A 24,635-nucleotide genomic window follows, 5' to 3' on the forward strand; every position below is an offset into this window, starting at 1 on the left:
GTTCACTGATCCAGACCATCCGGCTCTGGAATGATGATGCAGTGATTTCATACTTCACAAAAATTCCAATGCTTGCATGGATGGGGTCTTGTTTGAATTTTCCCGAGTTATTTTACAAAATAATTTTCTTCCCTCCGATTTTTGTTTGTCAAATTAGGTTGAAAGCAAACCACTTTTGTTGGCCATCCCAGCACCGAATGCTCGAGTCTCAAAACTGCACTTTTCACTAATCACTGCTCAAACTATCAACACGGTAAAAATTCCACTTTCGCTAGAAGACACTTTTCACATTACTTTCGGCTTTTTAATGTCTACCACTTTCTTGCAAAAACTAACCTCTTATCCATAATTGCCGTATTCACGATTGCATGCAGTAATTGACCATCAAATCTGGTTGATCATTATTTAGCCACTGACATTACGCTCTAAAATTTGACTCAGCATGCCTCTGTTTAGCCAAGAGAGAGCTGATTTACATGGGTCTAACCTTTCGCACGCCTTTAGCACCATCTGCTGCTGGAGGCTCTCTTGATAAAACTTGACAGCCCTCTCTGACAATACCATTCTGTTTCTGTGAGGCCTCATTTGATATCGGTTTTTGCTTCCTGTTTTTTGTTTGCAAAAACCGGAAAGGAAAATGAAGAAGAGTGTAAGAAGCTTTTGCTAGCAAAGATTAAATACTTTCAAATAAGAGTGAAGATAAAAGCAACTAATAGCAGAGGTTCCGGCAAATGCCATCTACTTTCTCAAGAAACAGAAAAAGAGAGATAACGTTGCCAAACAGGCCCGATAGGCCTTGGGCTCTAACTAGGTGAACTGAGTAGTGCCCTAGTCACACTCCACCACCACCCACGGAATTTCCAGATGCAAATGTTTGGATGGTATATCTTCCAATATGCGACCTGGATTTACCATGGATGCCTCTCCTTCCGTTTAGAGCCACCAACTTACGGAAGTCTTCATGGCATCCCATGGGCCTCTGATTAAAAAAACAAGCAGAGGCAGTATCAAATAGCTCCTTTCAATCTTCATTAGCGTAAAGAAACTTGAATGAACACATCAATATTACCAGAGCGTTTAGTGCACGAATGTCCAGATGGAGTGAATGGCATGACCGGTGACAGCATTAAAGACCCGGACACCAACTAGATGGACCACCAAGAATCGAAAATCTTCTGAAAGGGGATGACCATCTAACTATATAATGTACTCGTACATCACCCTTCTGTCAGTGGAACATTCCGAGAATCTTCCTCTCTTTCCAACCAGTGCACAATACTGATGGATACCCATGGATACCCATCTTCACAACAGAACCGCCACGTTCCCAGTTTGAGCAAGATAAGGTGATGGGAACCCCTGAGAAATGTTATAGAAGATAATCAAAGGCAGACAAGCTAATATGGACACATAAAATCCTCTACAACTTGAGAATGGAACAAGCAAAACAGGAGAGATTTGCTGCCGCCTCACTCTTTCAGAGCTAACTACACTAACCTCGTCCAGCAGTCCTTTGGTCATACATACCACCTCTAAAGTGCTACTAAAGAACCAGCCCCCTCTACATTGATTCAGACTCACCTACGGCTGGAATGCTTTGCATCCGGCCTTGGAATTGCAAAGAGCCGCTCAAAGAATGTTTCATCATTTTCATGTCCAAACTTCTCTCAGAGAGGAGGGAGTTGGAATATGGCTGTTCGGTGACATGCTCACTTTATCTTCAAGAAGAGATCCAGATTGTGTTGGTACTTCTCTGTCATTCCTGAGCTGTCCACTGTTTCCCTTTTCTTGTCTACAAATATCTTTTCATTGTTTGGGCCCTCATCATCGTCAGACCAGCAACCATTCTCTAAGCCATCTTGCATGGCCAAGTCATCATACTCCTCATCAGTCTTGGTTGAGTCCTCATCAACAGAACCTTCCATCTGAGAAACAAACATCAATGAGAGATAGGTAAGATAACTTGGCTACGAAGGTAGTAACACAAAAGAACTGGCACTCTTTGGAAATGGTCCAGAAAAGCTTAGCATTGCCATCCATAGAAAAACAATGAAAAGGAATCAGACAGGCAAGCAAAATATTTGCACTAAACAGAGGGTGAAAGTTGAATTTAACAAAAGATGCATATTTCAACTTGCAATCATGTAGTTCATTGTCATTTCATATCAGAGCCCTGCATAGCTGAATATTTCATTATTTTTTCATCCATCCTGTAATAATGCCTTCTTTTTTTCACTGTAAGATTAGTTGCAGTACATTGGATATTAGTTGCAGTACATACAGCATAAAATAAATGGATGGCATGATAAAAAAAAACAATGACTTGTATTCATGGAAAGCAGCTTCCTTGCTCATCATCCATGATTTAATGGAATTGCAACTGTTTCAATGATCCCAAAGTCTGTCTGGAATCAGATATGGCAATTCTGGACCATTGTCTATGGCTCAACTAGCAGAACTACTCACAAACAACATGGCAACTTACGGATATGGCTTACCACTTGAGACATGCTATCAGATCTCAACTTGCATTGCAGTAGACTGAGAGTAGTCTCTCGAACACCATGTATAGGATAAATACTGATGAATGCAACCAATTTATCTATTACAGCTAGTCTTCTAGCACAAATAACTAAACAATCCAAATATGCTTAACTATTAACTTGAAAATTGAAATACACTATAATATGTATAACAAAATAGAAGGCCTTTTTCAGTTCTTACCTCCTCGTGGCACTCCTTGTTGTCCGTTAGATCTTCATCACTGTCGCCATCAGGTGAATCATCAGCTTCTTCTTCACTACCAGATACCGACAGTTCCTCCTTGAGCTGGAAGGATAAGTATTAGCTAAAAGTGAAGACAAACATAATTGTTTCAGGTACCCAGAACTTATTCATATTAATAGTGATTATGAGCCTTAGCATGCTTGCACCTTTCATGACAATATAAACTTTTACAGCTAGATAAATGATTAGATAACATTTTAACATCTTAACAAAAAATAGTTTTATTGTCAAGATAAGTAGAACTTTTAACTTAATATTGGAACACTAAGCATGCATGAACCTTAAATGACTATAAATTTTTACAGCAGATGAATGATCGGATGACATTTTAACATCTTAACGAAAATTAGTTTCACTGTAAAGATAACTAGCACTTTAATTTATTACTGGCACACATTTTAACATCTCAGTGCATCAGTTAACAGGAACCTGAAATGTCGTGCAACATAATCTTTTGTTATCTAGAAACTTACTTACTTATGAGTTTGGATATCGGATAGTGGTTTGTCCTGGAGACTTAGACGTTCAGACGAAGGGAAGAAGGCAATGTTCCGTATGCAGAACTGCAACTACTCAAGAAAGGTGAGTATATTACTTGGACGAGAAGAACCTTGGTAACTGACATAATAGAAATTCCCATAATGTCTGAGGGCATTAATTCAATGCATGTACCATGAGGCAAATAAAACAGTCAAATTGGTTATGAACACGGGAAAATCCTTTGTGGATAAATGCCTACTAGCACAACCCTCATCTGCCTGATACACACCAGTAAGTTTTCTTTGGTGCTTCCATTGGATGCATTGAAACACAAATGTAGTCCCAAAGAAAGTTGTCTTCTGCTAATCACATAAAATATGGGGAACTGCAAATCTCAGGCAGAAAACTGTGAAAGCCTATCTAAACAGAACCGCTGGCTTTGTCAGTATGTCTATTTAAACGCATTATGAAAAAACATGAAGGAACAAAAGCTGGGCAGATTGGAGTGAAGAGACCATGTTTAATTTCAGGAAAGGAAACACCATTATATGTGATTGATCATTATCAAAAGATAGGTTAATCTTTCTCAGCCCAATTATACATTCAGGACTAAAAATCATACACAATCGAGCGAAGTTCCACCAGGCTTCAATTAACTAGAACTGGAGAAGTTCGGACAACATATATGATATTTACAGCTATCATGCTAACACTCCACCTATAAAATTGGATTATCTTTGTATTAAATTTTAGTACGTTTCTATGAAAGACTAACTGCAAGTTATGGACTTTTTTCCCAGCCAAACCCTATACTGAAAGTAACGAGTAAGACATACCTCTTTAGCAGGCTCATCTGACATCTTTGGAGAGCTGCAACAGGAAGAATAATATCTACTACCAGTGTCAGTGCCATCACCCCTCGAGTCATCGATGCTTCCTGTGTGACTTGTATCACCTGTCTCACTTGGCCATGCACTGATCCCAAAATTACCAAACTGAAGATTAACCAGCTCTGCCTTCCCAATCTGCAAGGGGCCATACATAAGATTTCCCACACACTTCTCACTGCCCATTCCAGATGTGGCCATTCCGTGACCACCAACTAACTCAACAGGCCAAGCCTTGGCAACAGATCCATCTGTATTAATAAGCGCCATCAAATGCCTAAAGGACCCATTCCTCTGAATCAATTGAAACATTCCCTTTGAACTCAGAGAGTTAGCAGCACACTGGTTTCTATATTCTTCATGTATTATAGACACTGTATTAGTGGTTGTATCATACAGCTGCTCTCCTGCCTCTCGCCTACGTAGGCAACTGAAGATGGTGGCATGGATAGCTGCCACACTCCGATCAACATTTGTGTTATTAATTTTTGGCACCAGATGCTTGTCAGCCCGATTGCAGAGGTACTCCTGAATTGATCTGATATTGCGGATGTACTTAACATATTTATTTTTGGCTGGATCCAGGGTCATATATTTTGCACGTACTGCAAATCGTTCCATGTGTTTGTCCTCATTTGCAATGTAAATCATGAAAGGAATAATTGAAGGATGCTTCTTCATGAGCCCCATCTAAGATATGAAAATAAAATAAGCCATCAATTAGCAATTAAAAGAAAAAAAGAAATCAAATGCAACATAGGAACGAGTTTATGCATGAAGACTTAATGGAGTTCAAAATAAGTCCAACCGGACAATATTCCAATATTTTTTTTAAGAAAATGCCAAATATATCATACAATAAAGGATTATATAAGAAAAAAAGGGAAAAACAGACAACTGCATGAGTACCCACCACAAAATTGAGGCTTAGGTGGACACCCTCAACAACAACAGATTCTTTTCGCTCTTCCCATGCACTAATCAACTGATCAAGGCTTTCTATAACCATCTCACTTTGTGCTTTGAATCCTTCAATGGCCATTTGTTTTTTTCCGATCAACTCAGTTCCACAAACTGGATCTGCAGATCGACCATCAGATTTTTTATTTAAAGTACTATCATATAATTCCTCCTTAACCATTGGGTGAGAAACAACAGCACGCTTCTTTCCTTTTCGTCTAGCCTTTGCTTTAGCAACTGCCACTGGATCTAAGCATTCACCAGCATGATATGTTGAAGCCCAAAGAAGTGGATTTTGTTTTTCATCCATGAAGCTCCGCATCATGTGACGTATCGAATCGGTAGAAATTACAGTTGTGACACCCAATCTGCTTCCCTGTTTGGAAGTACGCATAGACTGTAATCAAGAATCTACATAAAAGCAGCAACTCTAGATCCCACAAGAAATTTCCAAATGTGATTAATTCTTCCAAAATTTTGCTTGTCTAAGATTTTTTATGTATCCAAAGCTGAATATTCAACCAAGGTACATCATTTGCAAAACCTGCCTATAACCATTGTTAGAATCTTATGATTCATGATCCAGTTCTTGAGATCCGGATCAAAATGGCCTTAAACACTAAATTTCATCTTTGGATCAGGATTTGTTTTGAAGCAGGTCTAAATCTGTGTTATGAATTATATATTTCCTTAGATCATAAGATCCATAATGGTTATGCTATTTAGATACTAAAACAAGTATACTCCTTTTCCTATAATTCATTCGACAGTTATTAAATACTTATTATTAATAAGCATTGAATATATTAATAAGCATCGAATAGGAAATTAACAAGCTTGTAAATGGAGTCTATGAAGTTAAAAAAATAAGACAATTTTTGCATTTTTACATCCATATCTTAAAATCTTATCCTTGCTGTTTCCTGAATTTGGACTAGAATGATGATTAAGTATAGGTATTATATAAAATATTGTGAATAACCAAACACGATGTTTGTTTAGTTAAACATGCTGTATTGGGCTTATGCTGGCGGAAACTAGACTTCTTGTATTAATGGCTTTTTATTCTTCATTCATCTAATCTATATTTGATCTCATAACCCATTTTACATTTCTTATATGGTTTTGGAGTTTTTTAAAGAAAACAAAGAAAATTTATGATCTATAATCCGATCAGATCCAGCCCACTCGATGATTTACAACTCGATCCCCAATCCTATCAACGTTGCTTAAAACAAATATGTACTAAAAGATTGCAGCATAACACATGAAAAGAAATAAAAAGAAAAAAGCTCCAACTACATCAGAGCTATCCTTTGCTGGGCATATATCAATAAGTGTTTAGGAGTATTGGTTGAGATACACTAATGTTGGAATGACAACTGATAAAAATAAGTAATCACAACATCTAGACAAATCAACCTTCTTTTTTCCCCTAGTCTGAACAGTATACAAGTTCATGATCTTCACTGTATAAACCATAACTGAGCCTCTATCTGGAGCTCATCATTGCATTCAAAAACTGAAGCAACTAAATAAAACTATGACCAATTAATGGGGAAGAGGAAGTCAGAAGTGGATAAATAACTTAAAAAATAGCAATCCAAAAGTTTAGAGGTGCTCCATACAACCTATACTTGTGCAAGTAACCTTATCTCATATGCTTCTGCTCATATAATTTAATATGACGACTGTGTGACAAGTATATGATAGCCTGGAAATGAAGATACCAGAATAAAACTAGATACCACAGAAAGACCAATTTTTATAATCAAGACAGGTCTAGTAGAAATTTGTAAGGCTCTTTAGGGAGCAGTTAGTTTGTGATGACCCCAGAAAACAGCACACCAAGCAGGATTGCCTGGAAGAGGGAGAAAATAAAGCACAATGCCTGTCCAATTAGATTTTTGAAGAAAAGGGGAAAAAGGGGGGAAATGATACTTAGAAGCCATACCAAAATGCAGCTGCCAAATCAAAATTTTAGTTCAGAAATTGTTTTGAATGTGAATAGAAGCATAAATTTTTTCATAATTTCAAAAATATAATTCAGAAATCCAAACTGTGATGGCAATATAGTTCAAAAATTGTTTTAAATTGAATAGAAACATAAAGCTTTTATAGAATTTCAAATATATAATTCAGACATCCGATTTGAGATGGCGAAAAATTCTATATTATAGGGCCATAATGTATGTACCAGCAAAGCAGACAAAGTAGATTTGCCACACCCACTTGTGCCGCACAAAAGAACTGTTACAGATTCCTTTCTTTCACGAATTCTACAAAAGAGAGGGAGGGGGAAAGAAGTGAGTATTAGGGATCACATTGAAGTAATTCAAAAGCAATAGGTTGAAGAACCAAAAAAACCTTTGTTAAGCTTAAAATTTTGACTGGCTTTATACATAAGTTAATGAGAAGCATGCAACATGGTACATTGGGCATCATTTCATACGGGTGTCAATATCGATGCCTTTCATGAAATTTTAATATTGAAACAGGTTTATAGGGCATCCATTCAGAACTTTCCAGCAAAACGCTTTGAATTTAGTCAAACTCCCTCACACAAAGCAAAGTTATGTTAAAGAAGGTATTAATGTGAATTCAACATGACTACAAGTAAAATCTTTATCCATCCAAAAATTTCAATATCGGTGGCAAGAACAGTGAGAGTCAGAATGACTCACACTTGATGTGCACGTGCCCAACTATACAGTAGAACTTTAAGCAATCAACTGTGTCAACTGTAACATGAATGTTAAAAATTGAGAACCAAACATTGTTGCTGCAGAAGGCACTAGCCAAAATGTGTGCTATCTATATGTGCTGGTCAAAACATAGAACAACTTTAAGCAAGAAAGCTGCAACAAGATCTAATGCTCTTATACTAAATATGACCTCTGGCAACATCTACTAATTCAGAACTTAATTTGAAAGCCATATCTTGACCCGGATGCATTCGGTATGCCCTAATAACTAACAAGTGATTTTCCTTGTGTAGATCCTATTACTCATCCATGCAAGCTGTTTTAGAAAAAGTAACTGTATATAATGAATCTTCCATTGAAAAATGATTGGTCAAAAGAAAAAGGAAAATGACTGAGCAATCAACCTATATATCAAGCTGTTTTAACTTTTAACCATATAAAAACTTCTAGCACGGATTTATCTATCCAAGAATTGTTGATTTATACTCTCTTTTTTTCATTCTTTTTTCCTTATTCCCTTTTTTTTAAGGCTCATTATTCCATATTGTGAACCTTCATCCCTGTTGAATTAAACTAGAGTTCCAACCCCACAAGTGCACCTCTAACAGGCATCAATAATATGATAAGACTTGAGGATATAAAAGCCAATTAGGGGAAGGAAGAAATTGATAATTCCGTTTATTGTCAGGAACTCCCCTTGACTTTGAAGAAAATGCCAGGTAGCTTATCCTTACATGTGTCGTTTTTCTCTTTTTTACCGTTATGCTAATCAACCACCAAATGGATCCAAGGCTGCCGTAAGTGGCTGCCTACACCTAGGAGGTCCAGCCTAGTTACTAGGACAACCTAACCACCCAAGTGCTTGGCATTTTTTAGGTGACACAGTCACCCAAGCACCTAGGCTAGTGCTTAAATCGGTTTAGGTTAGTGCATAGATGGGTTTCTAGCCATCTATGGGCCACCTTTCCCGAGAAAGCACCTCGCTCATTGATTTCTTAAAGGCATTACTCTTTGAGTAAAACGGATTTTGCTTCAAGAGATAAAGAAGCTGGGTCTGTTTACAACATGTCCCCTAAGATACTAATTGAAGCTTGAAGGTTACATTCCAAGAAGCTTTACATTTACTGGAAAAATTATTACATAATTCAAAGATGTCATTATTTGGCAATTACATTTATGGCATTCTTTGATGCGCCTTTTGTAAACTATATATAACACTGTAACAAAAACATACAATTTTATTGATTTTTTAATATTACTTTTACTTGGATGCCCACCTAGGGGTGGAGCATGGATTTCAACCTAGGGGGCCCATAGGAATGCATTATTCAAATAATATAAGTTTACATGTAAAGAAGTTGTTTTTAATTATAAAAAAATGGCATAATATATTAAGGATGTCCAAACATCTATAGAAGGACTGCACTTAATTTTTTGGTACGAATTATTTATCACATAAAATAAATTATATTAAATCACTATATATTTTTATTTTCATTATTTATTTTGAAATCTCAAGAGACTCTATATTCAGTTTCCACCAACAAAAGGAAAGAAATTGAAGTGAATTAAAAATAGAATTAAGGGGTGGCTAGACCATGTCAATTAAGTAGTAATTTTTCCTTTATTTTCTCTTTTTCTAATTTATGACCTTAATGCTTATACCAAGCCACTATGACCTACCATGAAGAAGCATGTATTATGTCAAAAGGACATACAATACAAGGTTAGAAAAAAACTTACAACTAAAAATACAAAAATTATAAAATATATGAATATTTAATAGAGATTTGTTAACTTCCATAGACAATGGATATGAAAAGAAAAATTAACAAAGAAATTTTTTGAACAGAAAAAGGACCAACAAAAAGAGAAATCTAAAAAAATGATAAAAATGAAATTTTTCAAAAGCAAAAGCTAAAGGTAAATGCAAGTCCAAAAAATAAGCTTAGTGAAATGGTGGATCTTTGCACTGTTTTAGAAAAAACTATAGGTGTTTAAGGCACATTCCTAATTAATTGTTGATGCTCCAAATTAAAGGACAATTTACATCTTTCACTAATCGGGAAGGTAAAGAAAGGCTTTTTTGTGGAAAGATAGGTGAATCATTTTTTTTTTGGGAGGGGAGGTGGGGGGAGAGAACTTGTCCCATTTCTCCATTACTTTCCATTTTCTCCAAAATCCTTAAATAGTGCCCATCCTTAACACCATGCTTCCCTCAGTTCACAAAAAAAAAATAAAGAAAGGGGAAAAAAACTACCATACTGCCCTTTCTTTTCCTTGATATAGCCCACATTGCTTACCCCTCATGTCTACCTTCTCTCTCTCTCTCTCTCTCTCTCTCTCTCTCTCTCTAGGGCTTCCCCTCACCTACAAATTTGGTAAGAGGGGCCTTGTATAAAACAAGAGAAAAAAATCAGGGTTGCTATGGGAACCGTGCATGATGCAAACAGAAAATCATAGAGGCCCATACATGTGAACTATTGTAATTTTTTGAAGTCAGGGGTGGGGGTTGGGCATTGCCCCTCCTAGCCCATGTGTAGCTGCACCTATGCACCATGTAGCCAAACCTATATATTTAACAGCATCAATGCCTAAGATTGCCTAGGCGATTTGACAACCTTTAGCTAGATTCGGATTGGAATATATTATATGATCATATTACTACTTGTATTAGCATGTGTACAGTCCTCTTTAGATTTATGTAGGACAGCAGCAGTATGAAGATTTCTTACTCCCATTGTTATTCTTGGAAGGTTAAGGAAGCTCAACAATGAATGGAGATAATAAATCAAATGAGACATACACAAGATGAGCAATTTCTAGATAAAGTACTTCTACACCAGTATACAAGAAGATGAGCAATAATTTGTGTGTGTGTGTGTGAGTGAGTGAGAGAGCGAGAGAGAGATGCTATGGCTGCCAAAAGAAAAATCTTAACATATATCTAACTACAATAATGTGGCAAATAATAGTGGATACTAATTTAATTAATTGCATGATATATAAACAGAAGTAGAAAGCCTATCCTATTTTTCAGAATTCAATAGTCAGCTTTACAACAAGATGCAAAAATAGCAAACAAAATGGAGCATATATTGGTAACTAAGGAGATGTTATCAACACTTAGAAAAGTAGTTTTGGATCAACAATTTGTTGAATTCCAATATTTATGGGAATTTTCTTTCCTATTCCTAGAATAGAAGTAAACATCATAGATTTTTAACATTCAACCAGAAACATTAGAAATATCATGGTGCTTGATCTAATACTGATTTGTTGAAAAAAGACTTCATGCATCAGGGGCACATAATAATTGTCTGGTTACTGTTCAACCATAAGGGTAAATTAGCCCATCTTTGAGAAAATATACAATGACTAAGTAAACAATAACAAGGAGTCTGCATGCTGTATATGAATTATTATGTAATTAAACAACAAGTAATGATGTGAGATATAGTTAAACAATTCGAACTTATAGCTCTGATGATCCAAAACATCTCAGTCTAATCCATTAGCATTCTTACTCAGGAAAATCAAGTAAGGCAATAGCATCCCGACGAGAGATAGAGATGTCATCTTACCTGCATGCTAGGAGCAAGTCAGCTCGTTGATTGGGACCAACGTACTTATACATGGATAGAGCATCACAAACGACGTCTAAAAAGTTCTCTCGTGTAACAACAACAGTTGTTAATCTTTTATACAATTCAAACAGTATTGTGCTACTTGTATCTATACCCTCTCGAATCAAGTGGCTGCTGACCTCCTCCTGACTCAAGCAACCAGCCTGGCAATGTTCATTTTTTTTGCATCCATTTCCTTTACTAGATGGCCTTTCGCAAGCATCACTTTTCGATATGTTTTCACTTCTCATCACTTCAAATACTCTTCGGCTAATCTGACAAGAAAATGAGATGAATTTTAGATGCCAAGATATTAACAATTAACAACGGAAAGGGATCCATATATTAAAATAAATAACAATTTTCAGTATTCTTTTCAATCTCATTGGGGGCTTTATAACAGACTACTATAATTCCTTTAATCTAACTAGTTCAAGCATTTTGTTAAATTGAAAATATTTGATCATGCATGCAGTAACCACAACAAGGGAAGAATAAGAAATTGCTGCCTAATTTGTCACAGAGACCGCCAACCTAACACAAATATCTGAATCAACAAGCACAAGCATGGAGATCGCCAGTTAAATCCTTTTTTGTTCTTCAAAAGGAAAAAAAAAAGAAGGAAAGAAAGAAACATAGGGAATATTGCAAGACAAAACAAAACTGAAAGCAACCACCGGATCTTGAGAGGTAAACCTTGAAGGCGTGGCGAGCCTTGCATCCCATGAGCTGGAGCGTACTCTGCAGCACCGGCCGCGTGTACCGGAACGGCGAGCCCTCTCTCTCGTCCCCTCTCCTTGTCGTTCCTTCGTCCACCACCACAATGTACAGCAGCTTGGGCAACTCCGACATCTCCAAAAATCCCTACAAATCCCCCACCACAAAACCCACCCAGAAATCCATCAAGAAACCCAAATAAAAAACCCAAGGAAACAATCAAAACAATCAAGAACTCCCCCGCATTCCAGATCCCAACCAAGAATCACATCCGAAACCAAAACCGACGGGAAGAATACTAAAGTAACAGAGCAATGCCGCGGTACAGATGCCGGATCGAGACGAAAGAACAAACAAGAGATCGGAGGACTAACCTTTAAGGATTGGAAGGGGGAACGGGGGGACCAAGGGTTAGGATTTCTTTAAGAGAGGGGCCTCCATCCGCCACAACCAGAGCTTCCAACACGACCTCTCCATTCTTCTTCGGTTTGGCTTCCACGCCTCGCCGCGAACGCCTCTCTCTCCTCCTCCTTTCTCAAGATACGCGGTCGCGTCCTACTCGGATCTCCTCCTACAAGAGCCCTACTAATCTCAACTTCCAATACCGTTGCATGATAGCCACGCTTCACATCGCCGACATACTCGAGTATCAGCCGTCGGATGGGACGCGTGGCGGGCGAATGAGAGGTCGGAGAATGGTTCTAGAAGGGACTGTAGATTTCGTTGAACGCCGGGGGCTATGTGACAAGGTTCAGTTTGGTCCGCTGTTCCTGCGGGAAAAGATTAAAATAAATAAGAGGAAGTTTTGATCGGGACCCGACTATGGGACGCCGGCGCACGTGTAAGGAGATCTCCGGGCCCCGCTGGCAATGCGACAAAGTGTGGTTCCCACGTGGTAGCTATATGTTTCAAGAGGGGGTCCACTTGTCAAGCACCCATGTCGCGGCTGCATTCTCGGTGCACGTCTTCCATGTTTCTAATTTGTTTTGATTGAGAGAAGACAAATTGTGATGAATACTTCACGTTGTTCTTTTGATAGGCACGTTCGCATCACGTGATTTATTCAATAGAGCACATAATTTTCATCCATTAAAGTTACGTTATGGACAGGGATTATATTTTTTTAATGTTGTTGTTTATAGAGAGTAATATGCCAGAGATTACATCAAAAGTGCCTGCTTAAGGATATGAGAAAAGTTGGAAAATTTGTCTACAACTCAACATAATTGTGAGATGGGTAAACTTTTTTTGTTCTTTGAGAATACAATAAATTTGAGATTCATGAAGAAAAAAAATAGTTACTAGTTAGATTTGTCTGGTTATGATAGTCCTGTCAAAGTCTGAGATCTACTTGTATAGCAATTAAAATGCCAAAATAAAATTTTGGATTATCATGATTAAGAACTAAATACTATTGTTCTTAGTCAATTATATATTTAGTTTTTTTTTGAAAATACAGTTGAAACGCATTATGCCAAATTAGACTAATGAGCCTCTTCGATTATCTTGAAACTATGGAGAAGTCACTTAATATGATGAGTCAAACCTAAGGAGGAGTTACTAAAATGTTTATGGAAGTAACTAGAAAGACAAAGCTAGTCACAAAAAGTGTATTCAAGGTTTACCCATACTAGGTCCAAGGATATATAGAATTGAACACTAACTTATATCAACAATTATTAAAAGCCAATCACAAGGATGCTCACAGAGAAGACCATATGTTTTGTTTTGATGATTATAGACATTTGTGCTTGCCACATCCATTACCAATCTATATTTTTTATAGCTTGTGGTGCACGTGTTGAAACTATCTCCCATCTCTTTCTTAAGTCCCCTATTTCAAGAATCCTGTGGTCCTCTTATGACATGATGTCTCAAGTCAGATGGGTGGCCACCTCGTATCCATGCCCTTTGGACGTTTTGGAGAGCCAATACATTATAGTTGGTGATGAGGAGGGGTTGGGACCAACTTTTAATAGCTTTTGACAATTGGTACGAGAGAAACTCAAGATTCTTTCTTATAAGACACTCTTTCCTTATTCTTAGAAAACTCTCCACGCTTTCAACTCGTGGAAGAATCTAAGCACGGGAAAATATCTGCATAGCCATAAGATGCTTACAAATCTTGTGTCTCACCATCTCCATTGATGTAAAAACCTCCTTGAGACTACCACGGTAACTCTCCTTCCTCCTTGTAATTACCATTTTGTAAATAATTTTTCACTTTTAGTAAAGTTGGGGGAAGTGCCTTACTTCCTCCAAAATTTCTCACAAAGAAGAAGAAGAAGAAGAAGAAGAAATGAATGAGATCCACACACATATTTAAACCTTAGTTAAGGTCAACAACTGTTAGCACAGTTTGTTGGCCTGTCACTCTTCAAGGCTAGGCCTTCAGAGTCCAAAGGTTCAAATCGTGGATGTTACTCAAAACTTCAGACCCATGGAAGGAATAATTCTATGTACTCAAAACTTCAGACCCATGGAAGGAATAATTCTATGGACATCAAAAATATGATGTCGGGCATTTAAACTTTGGGAATAATTCGAGGTCCAGGTTGACAGCTTCCCAAAGTGGAATATGAATGCTTGTGATGGCCTCCATTTAAACTTCAGACCATTCTCTCATGGAAAGAACTGCTATAGTTATCTTACCGTGGTGCTATACGGATTTCTCCCACCTGGAGCAGCATGGAAATCATGTAGCCTTTGATCAGCAAAGAGATGTTAATTACCACTCTTTCTCCAATGTGCCTCTTGTTGGGTGTTCTGTTGCAAGGTGCCAATTAAGCACTCTTCGCGCAATTGTGTTCTTGCCATCCATCCCAATCTCCATTAGTGCCTTATTGTCTTTCGAAGACTGTTCTATATTACTGGCTTTTTGGCACTGATAAAACTAAAACATGAACATATAATTGCAATAAATGATAACACTAAGGCCTTGATTATCCCATTACAAGTTTCCAATGTGCTGCATCTCAGAAACAGCAAAGGTCAAAGGCTCAGCTCCTAGCCAAATTATCACCAACACACTAACACAGTCCGGCGCAAATAGTATATAAACCGGTAATGGAATAAAGAGTTAAAACATATTCTGATCAAGGAAGGAAAGAAAAGCGAAAAAAAAGAAAGCATGAAGAGATTTGCCATATGCAAAACAACCATTCAGCCAATTCTTATATGAATATGAAAGACATTACCTCGTGTGATGACATTATGCAAATCAAGCTTGCTATTAACTTGGAATATGGAAGACATTACAGTGCTTGTACCGAAAAAACCTCATTATGGTGAAACAATTACCGCATGCCTGCATTCGTACGATCATATCAAGTGTTGACTTCATTAAGCATCTCAAAAAAACTAACGAGAATATGAAAACACAATGAAAAGTCCACTTAAAGGTAAATCCGATAATGCTACTTCAAACGACACTCCCATTCATCTGTGACTTCCCCTAACCTTGTACTCGACAGACAAAAGCAGCCAATGTGATCTCATATGGTAAGGCCCTGGGGTTGTGCAGCGGGGCGAGCCTTTGGCTTGGGCTTCTCCACCACAATGGCCTGTGTTGTTAGCACCATTCCAGCCACGGAGGCAGCATTCTGTAGCGCACATCTGGCCACCTTTGCAGGGTCAATGACTCCAGCTTCTACGAGATTCTCATACTCGTCAGTCATTGCATTGTAACCAACCTCCCACTTGCTGTCCTTGATCTTCTCCACCACCACTTCCCCCTCCACTCCTGCATTATGAGCTATCAAAGCTGCAGGTGCTAACAGTGCCTGCTCGATACAATTTAAAAGGCAAAGTGATTCAATAAGCTACTCCAGTAACAAGTCCAATGCATATCGTTTGTAACACAATTCATCCAGATGCAAAGGCAAAGTCATCTATAAATACATTACAAACGGATGAATAATAAGATGAATCAGATAACTTACTTTCTGCACAATGTCAGCACCCAGGCGCTCATCTGGGTCTTCCAACTTGTTCTTGATGGCAGGAACACTAGCGGACAGGTGAACAAAGGCAGCACCACCACCAGGAACAATCCCTTCCTCTATAGCTGCAAAAGTAGCGTTCTTGGCATCTTCAATCCTGAGCTTGCGGTCCTCAAGCTCCGTCTCCGTTGCAGCACCAACTTTTATAACAGCCACACCACCAGATAGTTTTGCGATTCTTTCAGCCAGCTTCTCAGAATCATAAACAGAGTCTGTCTGAGCAAGCTCTTTCTTTAACTGGGCAATTCTGGCCTGGATCTCATCTTTGGTTGCTGCATCTGCAATGATGGTTGTAGAGTTCTGAGAGATAGTGACCTTTCTTGCAGTGCCAAGCTGCTCCACAGATGCATTCTCTATCAACAAGCCAAGATCTTGGGCCTGGAACTCAGCACCTATACGGACAAGATGAAACATATAAGGATACTCAGATCAGAAAAGCTAATGGAAAGAGCTCATTTTTATTGATAGATTTCCATAATAGGGACATTCACTAAACTAGGAATGGATTACGATTTGAATCATGATAAGCACAGACTAACTTGAACAAGTAAAAAGTCAGTCCTGGAACAAAAAATGGCATTATTCTGTACAAAAAGACAATGATGATTGCAGTACTATTGACATCTGAGCTTCTTTATAAAACATTATAATTAAAAGGTACCACATTTTTCTAAAGTTCAACTCAGGTCATACGCTGCCAAACTAGCCAATTCATTAAATTATAAGATCATGCTTCTGTAAATGCATGCACGGAATAGTCAGGTATTCAGAAGGCACATGTTTCACATTCCCATATATTCACTAATGTATCACAAACATGCACATGTTCATATGTTGAAGTACACATGCACTGAGTCTGGTGGTTCCTCTAAACAAAATATGTAAAGCTCCTTGCACTGCAGGGTTATATATGCAAAGATCCATTATTATTTTTCACTAAGAATCTTTTATCACATAAGGAGAAGAGCTATACTGAACTGGAACAGGTGAACCCAAGAAACCAAGTACAACATCAAAAAGATGAAGGGAGCAAAAAGAAATAGAAAATTGCTACATGGCCAATGTTTAAGCCAATGACTATGCCGACCAATATGAATCGGAAAAGCTATAAGAGAGAAAGTTATGCCTCACCTAAGTTCAGGAGAACTAAGATTTTGCTTTATGTATTCCTCACCTATTACATGGTTGCAAAAGGATAAATCTCAGTTAGTCTAAAGGATAGAAAAGAATTTTAAGAATCTATATATTTCACTTCGCTCAGCAGCGAGATTGAAAGACCACAACCATAGCCATCAATACTAGGTCCCAACCATTCTGGAGTCACTTCATAAATCTTAAATGGACATATAAGGCTTTACAGATCCATTCTTCAGCTTCTGTCCATCTTTAGCCCCCTGGGCCCCCTCTACTCTCCATCTTTACTTTTACTTTTTTGGTGAATACAAAGTTTCAAACCTGACGTCTAGAGAATCACTTTCGCCATCAACCACCTTATAACATGGATCTGAGTACCCCCTATTACTAAGGCATCCTTAAGTTTTGTTGCAAATGCTCATATCATCAGTTCCTTCAGTAGTCATGTTTATAGTGCAACACATATGCCTCTTTTAAAATATCTGTTCCTCACTTTTCCCTCCTAGCATTACCATGCATCCATTTCAACATTTTCTTTTATATCATGTCAATCTTGTTAGTTGAATACTCTACTGCAGAACATTTTGAATACGAAAATGAATTTCTTATTGCTACCATATAATTTGCTTTGTTTTATCCTGTATTTGTCTTGTAGCACCACAAAAGCACCTCGACACCTTATCCACCATCTCTACTATTACTATTCCTTTACATAATATAAGCAAAAATAGCTTAAATTTAGGATATCAATGAATATACCGAACAAACTGTGTGAAGACAATAATCATATATCAACCAAACAATAAGTTGTTGTTCCAACATATACTCCCACCAAAACAAATTCTAAATCAACTACCAAACAAGCTGCCAACAAAAGTTTCACTACTTTGGTTTCACTAAACAGCCATAAAATCATCTTCCAAAAACTCAAAAACTCCAGTTTGAGCCACACTGAGACCTTAAACCAACTTATGACCAACATGATAGCAAAACTACCTAAAACTCTTTATCACCAAAAACTTGTAAAACTTTAAGGTCAAGTTTGGTGACCCAAATGGGATCTTAGATCACCAATAATTCTTATTCCTGAGTAATCTGATCCTCGATGATCTAAGATCATCACGTTTGGTATACTATGTTCCAGTGATTAAAAATTTCCAAATATCCATGAGTAGCTTGTTTGGTATTCCATAAGAATCCAAGATCACTAACCATATATTAATTATTAATATATTCATAAAAATATATTTATGAGTCCTATAAATTATTAATCCAATAAAGATATATTAATTGTTATTATAGAATTAATATTCCTATTTATATTTATAATATATTATTTTTAATACTAATATTTATTTTGATTAGGAAAATAAGGCAAATAGAAGCAATATAAATAATATCAACATAATATAATACAATATAATATAATGATATAATATAATAATGGTGTATTGATATAACAATATTTTTTATATGATTGAGAAGTATTTTTGTTCCTAAATTTCAGCCCAAGATCATTGCCCTAGGGTGATCTTGGATACCCGATCTCAAGGCCAGACATCCCATCACTGAGTTGAGCGGTGATTTGATGAGTGAGAGTAATTTGGGATCACTGCCATGTAGGATTACCGTAGTACAACCAAACACGGTGATCTCATCACCTCCACCCACATCATTCTTGATTTTGGGATGATCACCCCATACCAAACGCCTCCTGAGATTTGAAATGGGTACACACACATGAAGGAACCTACATACTGCTATATATGCCTTAGAAAGGACAGCTCCATTTAACTAAATAACTAAAAATATACACAAAAAGTCCTAAAACATATAGGAATTTGTGATTGGCAATACCTTTCCATCGTTCATCTGATGGACCCAAGATAACAAATTGATTGAATTACAGTATCTCATGACCATCAATTTTAAGGGCACTTATGTCAGTCTCTATTGTCATTGATTTACATTTTTCTTAAGAATAAACATAACCAAATCATAGGAACAATGGGCAAATTACCAATGTCAAAACCTGGATAAAAACCTCCAGAGTTTAGTTCCTAATAAAGCATTCCTCTATAATTCAGATGTAAAATAACACCTTTTCTCTTCTTATTGATCAATGGCATGTCCTTTGTATGAAGCATGCAATTTGATCAAATATTAAACAAAAATCAAGTAAAAGTGGGAAATCAAATCTAGTTTGACTTTACAGGTCCATAAAGAATTTGATGCATATTCACTAGTAAAGCCAGTAAGTGATGCATACTGAGTTAACCAAAGACAAGAATGACTTTTTAAGTATAGTATGGAACAACACTTTGAAGTTTGAACCTAATGAATGACTTTCACAGATTGATGTCAGTTCCTCATAAGAGCAAATTTAAAAGATTTAAAGATTGGATGACATGTGCAGTTAAGTATAGCTGCTTCATGCATAAAGAAGCAAGACATGATTTGACCATGAACAATGCACATTATTTCTGAAAGAAACAAAGTCTTCCAAACATACCCGTCAAAATTGCAATATCTTGAAGCATTGCCTTCCTTCTCTCACCAAAACCAGGTGCCTTGATTGCAGCAACATTGAGAACACCCCGAAGCTTATTCACAACAAGGGTTGCCAAAGCTTCCCCTGTTACATCCTCAGCAATTATGAGCAGCGGAGCTCTCAATTGTGTTGTCTTCTCCAACAAAGGAATAATTTGCTTTATTGTTGAAATCTTTTGATCAGTCACCAGAACTTTGGCATTTTCAAATTCCACGATCAACTTCTCAAGGTTCGTGACAAATTGTGGGGAAACATAACCTCTGTCAATCTGCAAGCATGATTACAACACTGCATTAGACACGAAAAACAAACGCATATAGTTTCGAAAGATTTTAAAGATGACTCACCTCCATTCCTTCCTGAACCTCAACACTTGTCTCAAATGATGACGAAGACTCAATAGACAAAACACCATCAGGACCAACTTTATCAATAGCATCAGCAATCATGTTGCCCACAAACTCATCATTGCTAGATGAGATAGAGGCAATAGCTGCAATAACAGATAACATAATTTTAGCAAATTTTCACTTGGGAATTAATAATTTTTTATCAAAAAAAGAAAGACATTTATGATTTATTCATCTAATGTTCACACAAGCATCTAAAACACACAAAGTCAGCTCAGACATACAAAAGGACTGCCAGCACCTTTAATATCAGAACGTCCCTTAACAGGCCGAGCTTTCTTTTCAAGCTCCTCAACTAGCCCCTGCACAGTCTTGTCAATTCCCTTCTTGATATTAACAGGATTTGCCCCAGAAGTAACACTTAATAAACCCAAGAATATGATTTCACGAGCCAGAACTGATGCAGTCGTGGTGCCATCACCGGCTGTGTCATTTGTCTTGCTTGCAACCTTCAACAAAGATAATGAAACATATAAACATCCACCCCTATACAATTGCACTTTAAAATCTATCAAGATTTAATTTTCAAAGAGAAAAAAACACCTTAAAAGATCATGCAATGACACCCTAAGTACCAGAAGACAGTACAAAAGAAGAAGGATGCAATGCAACAAAGTGTATACCTCCCGTATCAAGGCTGCACCTGCATTCTCCATGGGATCAGCAAGCTCAATAGCGCGAGCAATTGTAACGCCATCATTAACCACCTTGGGATTTCCAAATTCATCCAACACAACATTCCTCCCTGTTTATTACAAGCAAACATCAACAAAGAATCCCCAGGTATAAACTTATGAATCCAGTCATGCAAGTAAGGCATAAAACTGTAACACCCCGGCCCAAAAAATTCAGCCAACCTGGATTGGACTTGGACCTAGCCAAGCCCATATAACCTGAGCCCCTCTTGTTTTCTTCTTGTGGGGACCCCCCAACCCTTTTCGCTCTTCTCCCTCACTCTCCTCTTAGCTTCTCTACTCGAGTGCTGCCACCTATCGCCATCCATCTGGTTGTTCTACCATCATCCACCCACCTCCACTTCCATCTCTCTTTGTAGTCTCTTCCTCGCTGCCTTATCTTCACCTTCCTTCTATCTTTCTCTTCTGATCAACCCTCTTTCTCCCTTTTCCTTCTCCCATTTTCTATTATTTTCCATCTATGTTGGGGAGATTATCCCTCTACTAATTCTCTCCCTCTTTATTGTAGTACTTCTTTCCATCAATCTAATTCTAATGTACATCTTTCTTGTGTCAGGAGAGGTTACCGGTATCTTGGACAACAAGAGGTCAAATTCGAGGCCCCATGCCTGATGAAGGCAAACCCAATTCTATTGCCTTTAATTTGATGGACTGTGGTAGCTTTGTGCTAGATTGAAGAAAAACCTAGGTCTAGGTTCATGTTGCCAATCACCTCTGGTGAGTTTCCAATGACATAGCTTATACCCTTAGAATCCTCATGCTTTGAGGATTCTAATAAAACCAATATTATAATTTTTAGTGATCTATTTTTGATATTTATGGACCCTTTTGTTTTAGAAAAATCTAGACCTAAAGTCGACAATATCCATTGGGGCCTATCAATATTTCTAATTAAATTTTGTAAATTTTAAAATTGCATTTTATTAATATAAAATTTTTATCTTGCATTGAATTTTCAGAAATTACATGTGTTTTGATGAGGTGCTTCCTATTATAGTACTCTAGAGGCTATATTTTGATGTAAAATTATTTTTGATTGTTAAATATGAGAGAGAGATTGAATTGAGTAGAAGGGGTCTGCTTGTTGGATCGAACTTGTTTGGTAACTAACATCTACCTAACTAGAGTTTTAACACCATATCTTTAAAATACATTCTTACATTAATTTCTTACAAGAATGCATTGAAAATTATGGATTATACTTCGTGGAACACTTCTTTCAAATGAAATACATATATGCCCTCTAAATGCTAAGAGTTTCGGACCGTGCAGGTTTGTATCCATGATAAGGAATCAGTATTTGCATGTGATGTGAGCCACCACTAGCACACATCCATACCAGCGCTCTCTTGTTAGCACATTCATGCTCGTCAAATACAGCATGATATTAGTTAGCCATTGACACGACATCGAAAATAAAAACTGTAACCATTATTCTTGAAAAATGTTCCTTTACATGCACACATTTGGATCGTGCAAGTAAAGATTGTGACACCGGAACTCTTAAATCTCTTCAAAAATTATATGTTCATGATTAGGGATTAGTAGACATGTTTAACAGAATACTGAAATTATCGAAAACTTTAAAACTTCGAAACCTTATACCTTTGAATGTGCTTTGGACTCTTCCTTCAAACCATGCACATTTGTTAACTATTGGAAACTCTTGGATAAATTATGTATGATTTGAAAATTTGGTAAACTCCTTGAGCCATTATTATAATTTGGAAAGCACAATGAAACTGAACTTGTGAATATTTTGGAATCAATTTTCTGTTTTGGACTCTCAATTTGGTTATGTTTTGGACCTAGCCAGTGGGATTATACATTAGCACTCTGAAGTCTGAACATTCCAAAACTTGACCATTTTGGATCTACTCTGTAGAGGTTAAATGCGGTATTTTTGACCTACCCTACAAGGATTAAATGCGGGATTTTAGACCTAATCTCCATGGGCGAAATAAGATAATTTGGGCCTTTTCACAAGGATGATGTGGCCATAATAAGTTAAAAATTGTTTTTGCATGGTTTATGCATTGCTTATTAGAATTGTATGTGAGATCTTGATTTTAGAAAATGTCTTGTAGGTTGCATTTTAAAAATACAAGTGCAATTTTGATTGTGGAAATCCTATTTTTGTTAACTAAATTCTCTTGCTCTATGCATCCATAAATTGTTAAAAGCTCCTTTTATTGTACTTGCTTGATCCTTCCAATTATGGTTTTTGTTTACTTACTGGTCTTTGAGCTCACTAATTCCCTCACTTTTCAGATCCCAACGCTTAAGGGTTGGCAGGTAGTGCTTGGGGATGAGTTTAGAGCAAAACCCGAAAAGTGTGTGAACCAACAAAATTGTTTTAGTTTTTGCTGTTGCAAACCTCCTTTTCTAAATGTTGTCTTGTAACACTTGTTAAACTTGGAGAATTTGATGAATTGTTTAGTTGGTTGGGTAGTAGGTTTGTTTTAATGTTTAGCTTGTGACGATGTTAATTCAGTTACTTTGGAATTGGCGTATGGCCAATTGAAGTTATTAGATCTCAATAGTTTTGAAGCTTTACCGTGCTGTGTTTGTTGGATAGTTGCTGGGATGGGTTTATAATTATGGTTAGCAGGATTCCTTGCATGATCATGGGGCCGACCTAATGCATGTGCAGCTATTGCCATGTTCCTTGGCACTTGCCGCTAGGTCGAGAGGGTGACAAAAACAACGCAACCAAAAGTGCGAGAAATAAATTTGGAGAAAATCCAATATGTAAATGCCATCTCCTTCGCAATCCAATAAGAAAATCATCATCTAATATAATGATGATAGCAGAAGCGCGAGACATGGCATAGCAGAATGAAGATAATAGAAGATTGATCTTTTTCCCGAAGCAAAATACAGATCATGGAATACCTCTAGGGCCAAGAGTGACTCCGACGGCATTGGCAAGTTTCTCGACGCCGCACTGGAGGGAAGACCTCGAGGCCTGGTCGAAAGCGATCTCCTTGGCCTTGGCGCGCACCACCAGCTGCCTCGGCCTCTGCCCCTGGCTCGCCCTCCTTCTCAAGCCCTCCCGCTGCATACCAGAACGCAAAACAATAATATTTGAAGAACGGAAAAGAAAAAAAACCATGAGATATAAACAAGAGAAGGAATTAATCGTGACACCAAATTAACCACCACAACGAGTTTATTTTTTCTCTCTCCCTCTACAAAATCTCACGACAAATAAATCAAATCCGAAACCCTAGCAAAACGAGAAATACCTGGAGAGGGGAGCGAAGGATGGAGGCTGAGAAGATCGCATTCGCCGTCGCCATTTCCGTGGAAACGGATCGAGAGCCTTTGGATCAAAGGCGGCTGCCGCTTTTTTGGCCTAGAGGAGTTTTGAGTTCCTGGATCGGAGAAATAGCGACAGGAAAAGAGGAGTTTTTGTTACTTATGTATGTACTGCCGGGGTGGGAATGGAGTGAATGCCGGAGCTTCCAGAAGACTCCAAGATCTGGATGCTTCGAGAAAGAAAGACGGCGCGAAGGAGAATTAATCTAGGGTTTGGTTCACGATAACCGACCCCGCGCACCTGGCGCAGCCTTGGAATCTCGGTACTGTTTCTGGCTACGGAGCGCCTCGCATGGAGCAAGGGGCGCGAATCACAGAAAGGTTAGGCCGCGAAAAGATTCGGGCTTGGGCTCATGGTTTA

The 24,635-nt window shown here is 37.7% G+C and overlaps 2 protein-coding genes across 3 annotated transcripts; both read right to left on the reverse strand.

The window, feature by feature from the left end:
• Positions 1-658: 658 nt before the first annotated feature.
• On the reverse strand, positions 659-15,043 carry LOC103707009 (P-loop NTPase domain-containing protein LPA1). Its single transcript, XM_008791333.3, is given in 9 exon segments — positions 659-1,715; positions 1,717-1,925; positions 2,725-2,829; positions 4,104-4,844; positions 5,068-5,490; positions 7,312-7,393; positions 11,404-11,720; positions 12,142-12,309; positions 12,537-15,043. Coding segments are annotated over 8 exon segments (2,187 nt in total). The 5' UTR covers positions 12,298-12,309; positions 12,537-15,043; the 3' UTR covers positions 659-1,561.
• A 267-nt stretch (positions 15,044-15,310) lies between these two features.
• On the reverse strand, positions 15,311-24,467 carry LOC103707011 (ruBisCO large subunit-binding protein subunit alpha-like). 2 transcript variants are annotated; one of them, XM_026804617.2, is made up of 9 exons: positions 24,202-24,467; positions 23,849-24,011; positions 20,882-21,003; positions 20,500-20,707; positions 20,196-20,341; positions 19,810-20,116; positions 16,104-16,555; positions 15,622-15,944; positions 15,311-15,469 (listed from the first exon to the last, which is right to left on the reverse strand). In XM_026804617.2, the coding sequence occupies exons 1-8, from the start codon at positions 24,253-24,255 to the stop codon at positions 15,657-15,659; spliced, it is 1,740 nt and encodes a 579-aa protein (XP_026660418.2). In that variant the 5' UTR covers positions 24,256-24,467; the 3' UTR covers positions 15,311-15,469; positions 15,622-15,656. The 2 variants fall into 2 exon arrangements, with proteins under 2 accessions (XP_026660418.2, XP_008789558.2); XM_008791336.4 differs by having other exon boundaries at positions 15,311-15,944.
• Positions 24,468-24,635: the final 168 nt, after the last annotated feature.

This window comes from Phoenix dactylifera, chromosome 18, assembly GCF_009389715.1.
Source record: "Phoenix dactylifera cultivar Barhee BC4 chromosome 18, palm_55x_up_171113_PBpolish2nd_filt_p, whole genome shotgun sequence".
Taxonomy (NCBI): Eukaryota; Viridiplantae; Streptophyta; class Magnoliopsida; order Arecales; family Arecaceae; genus Phoenix; species Phoenix dactylifera.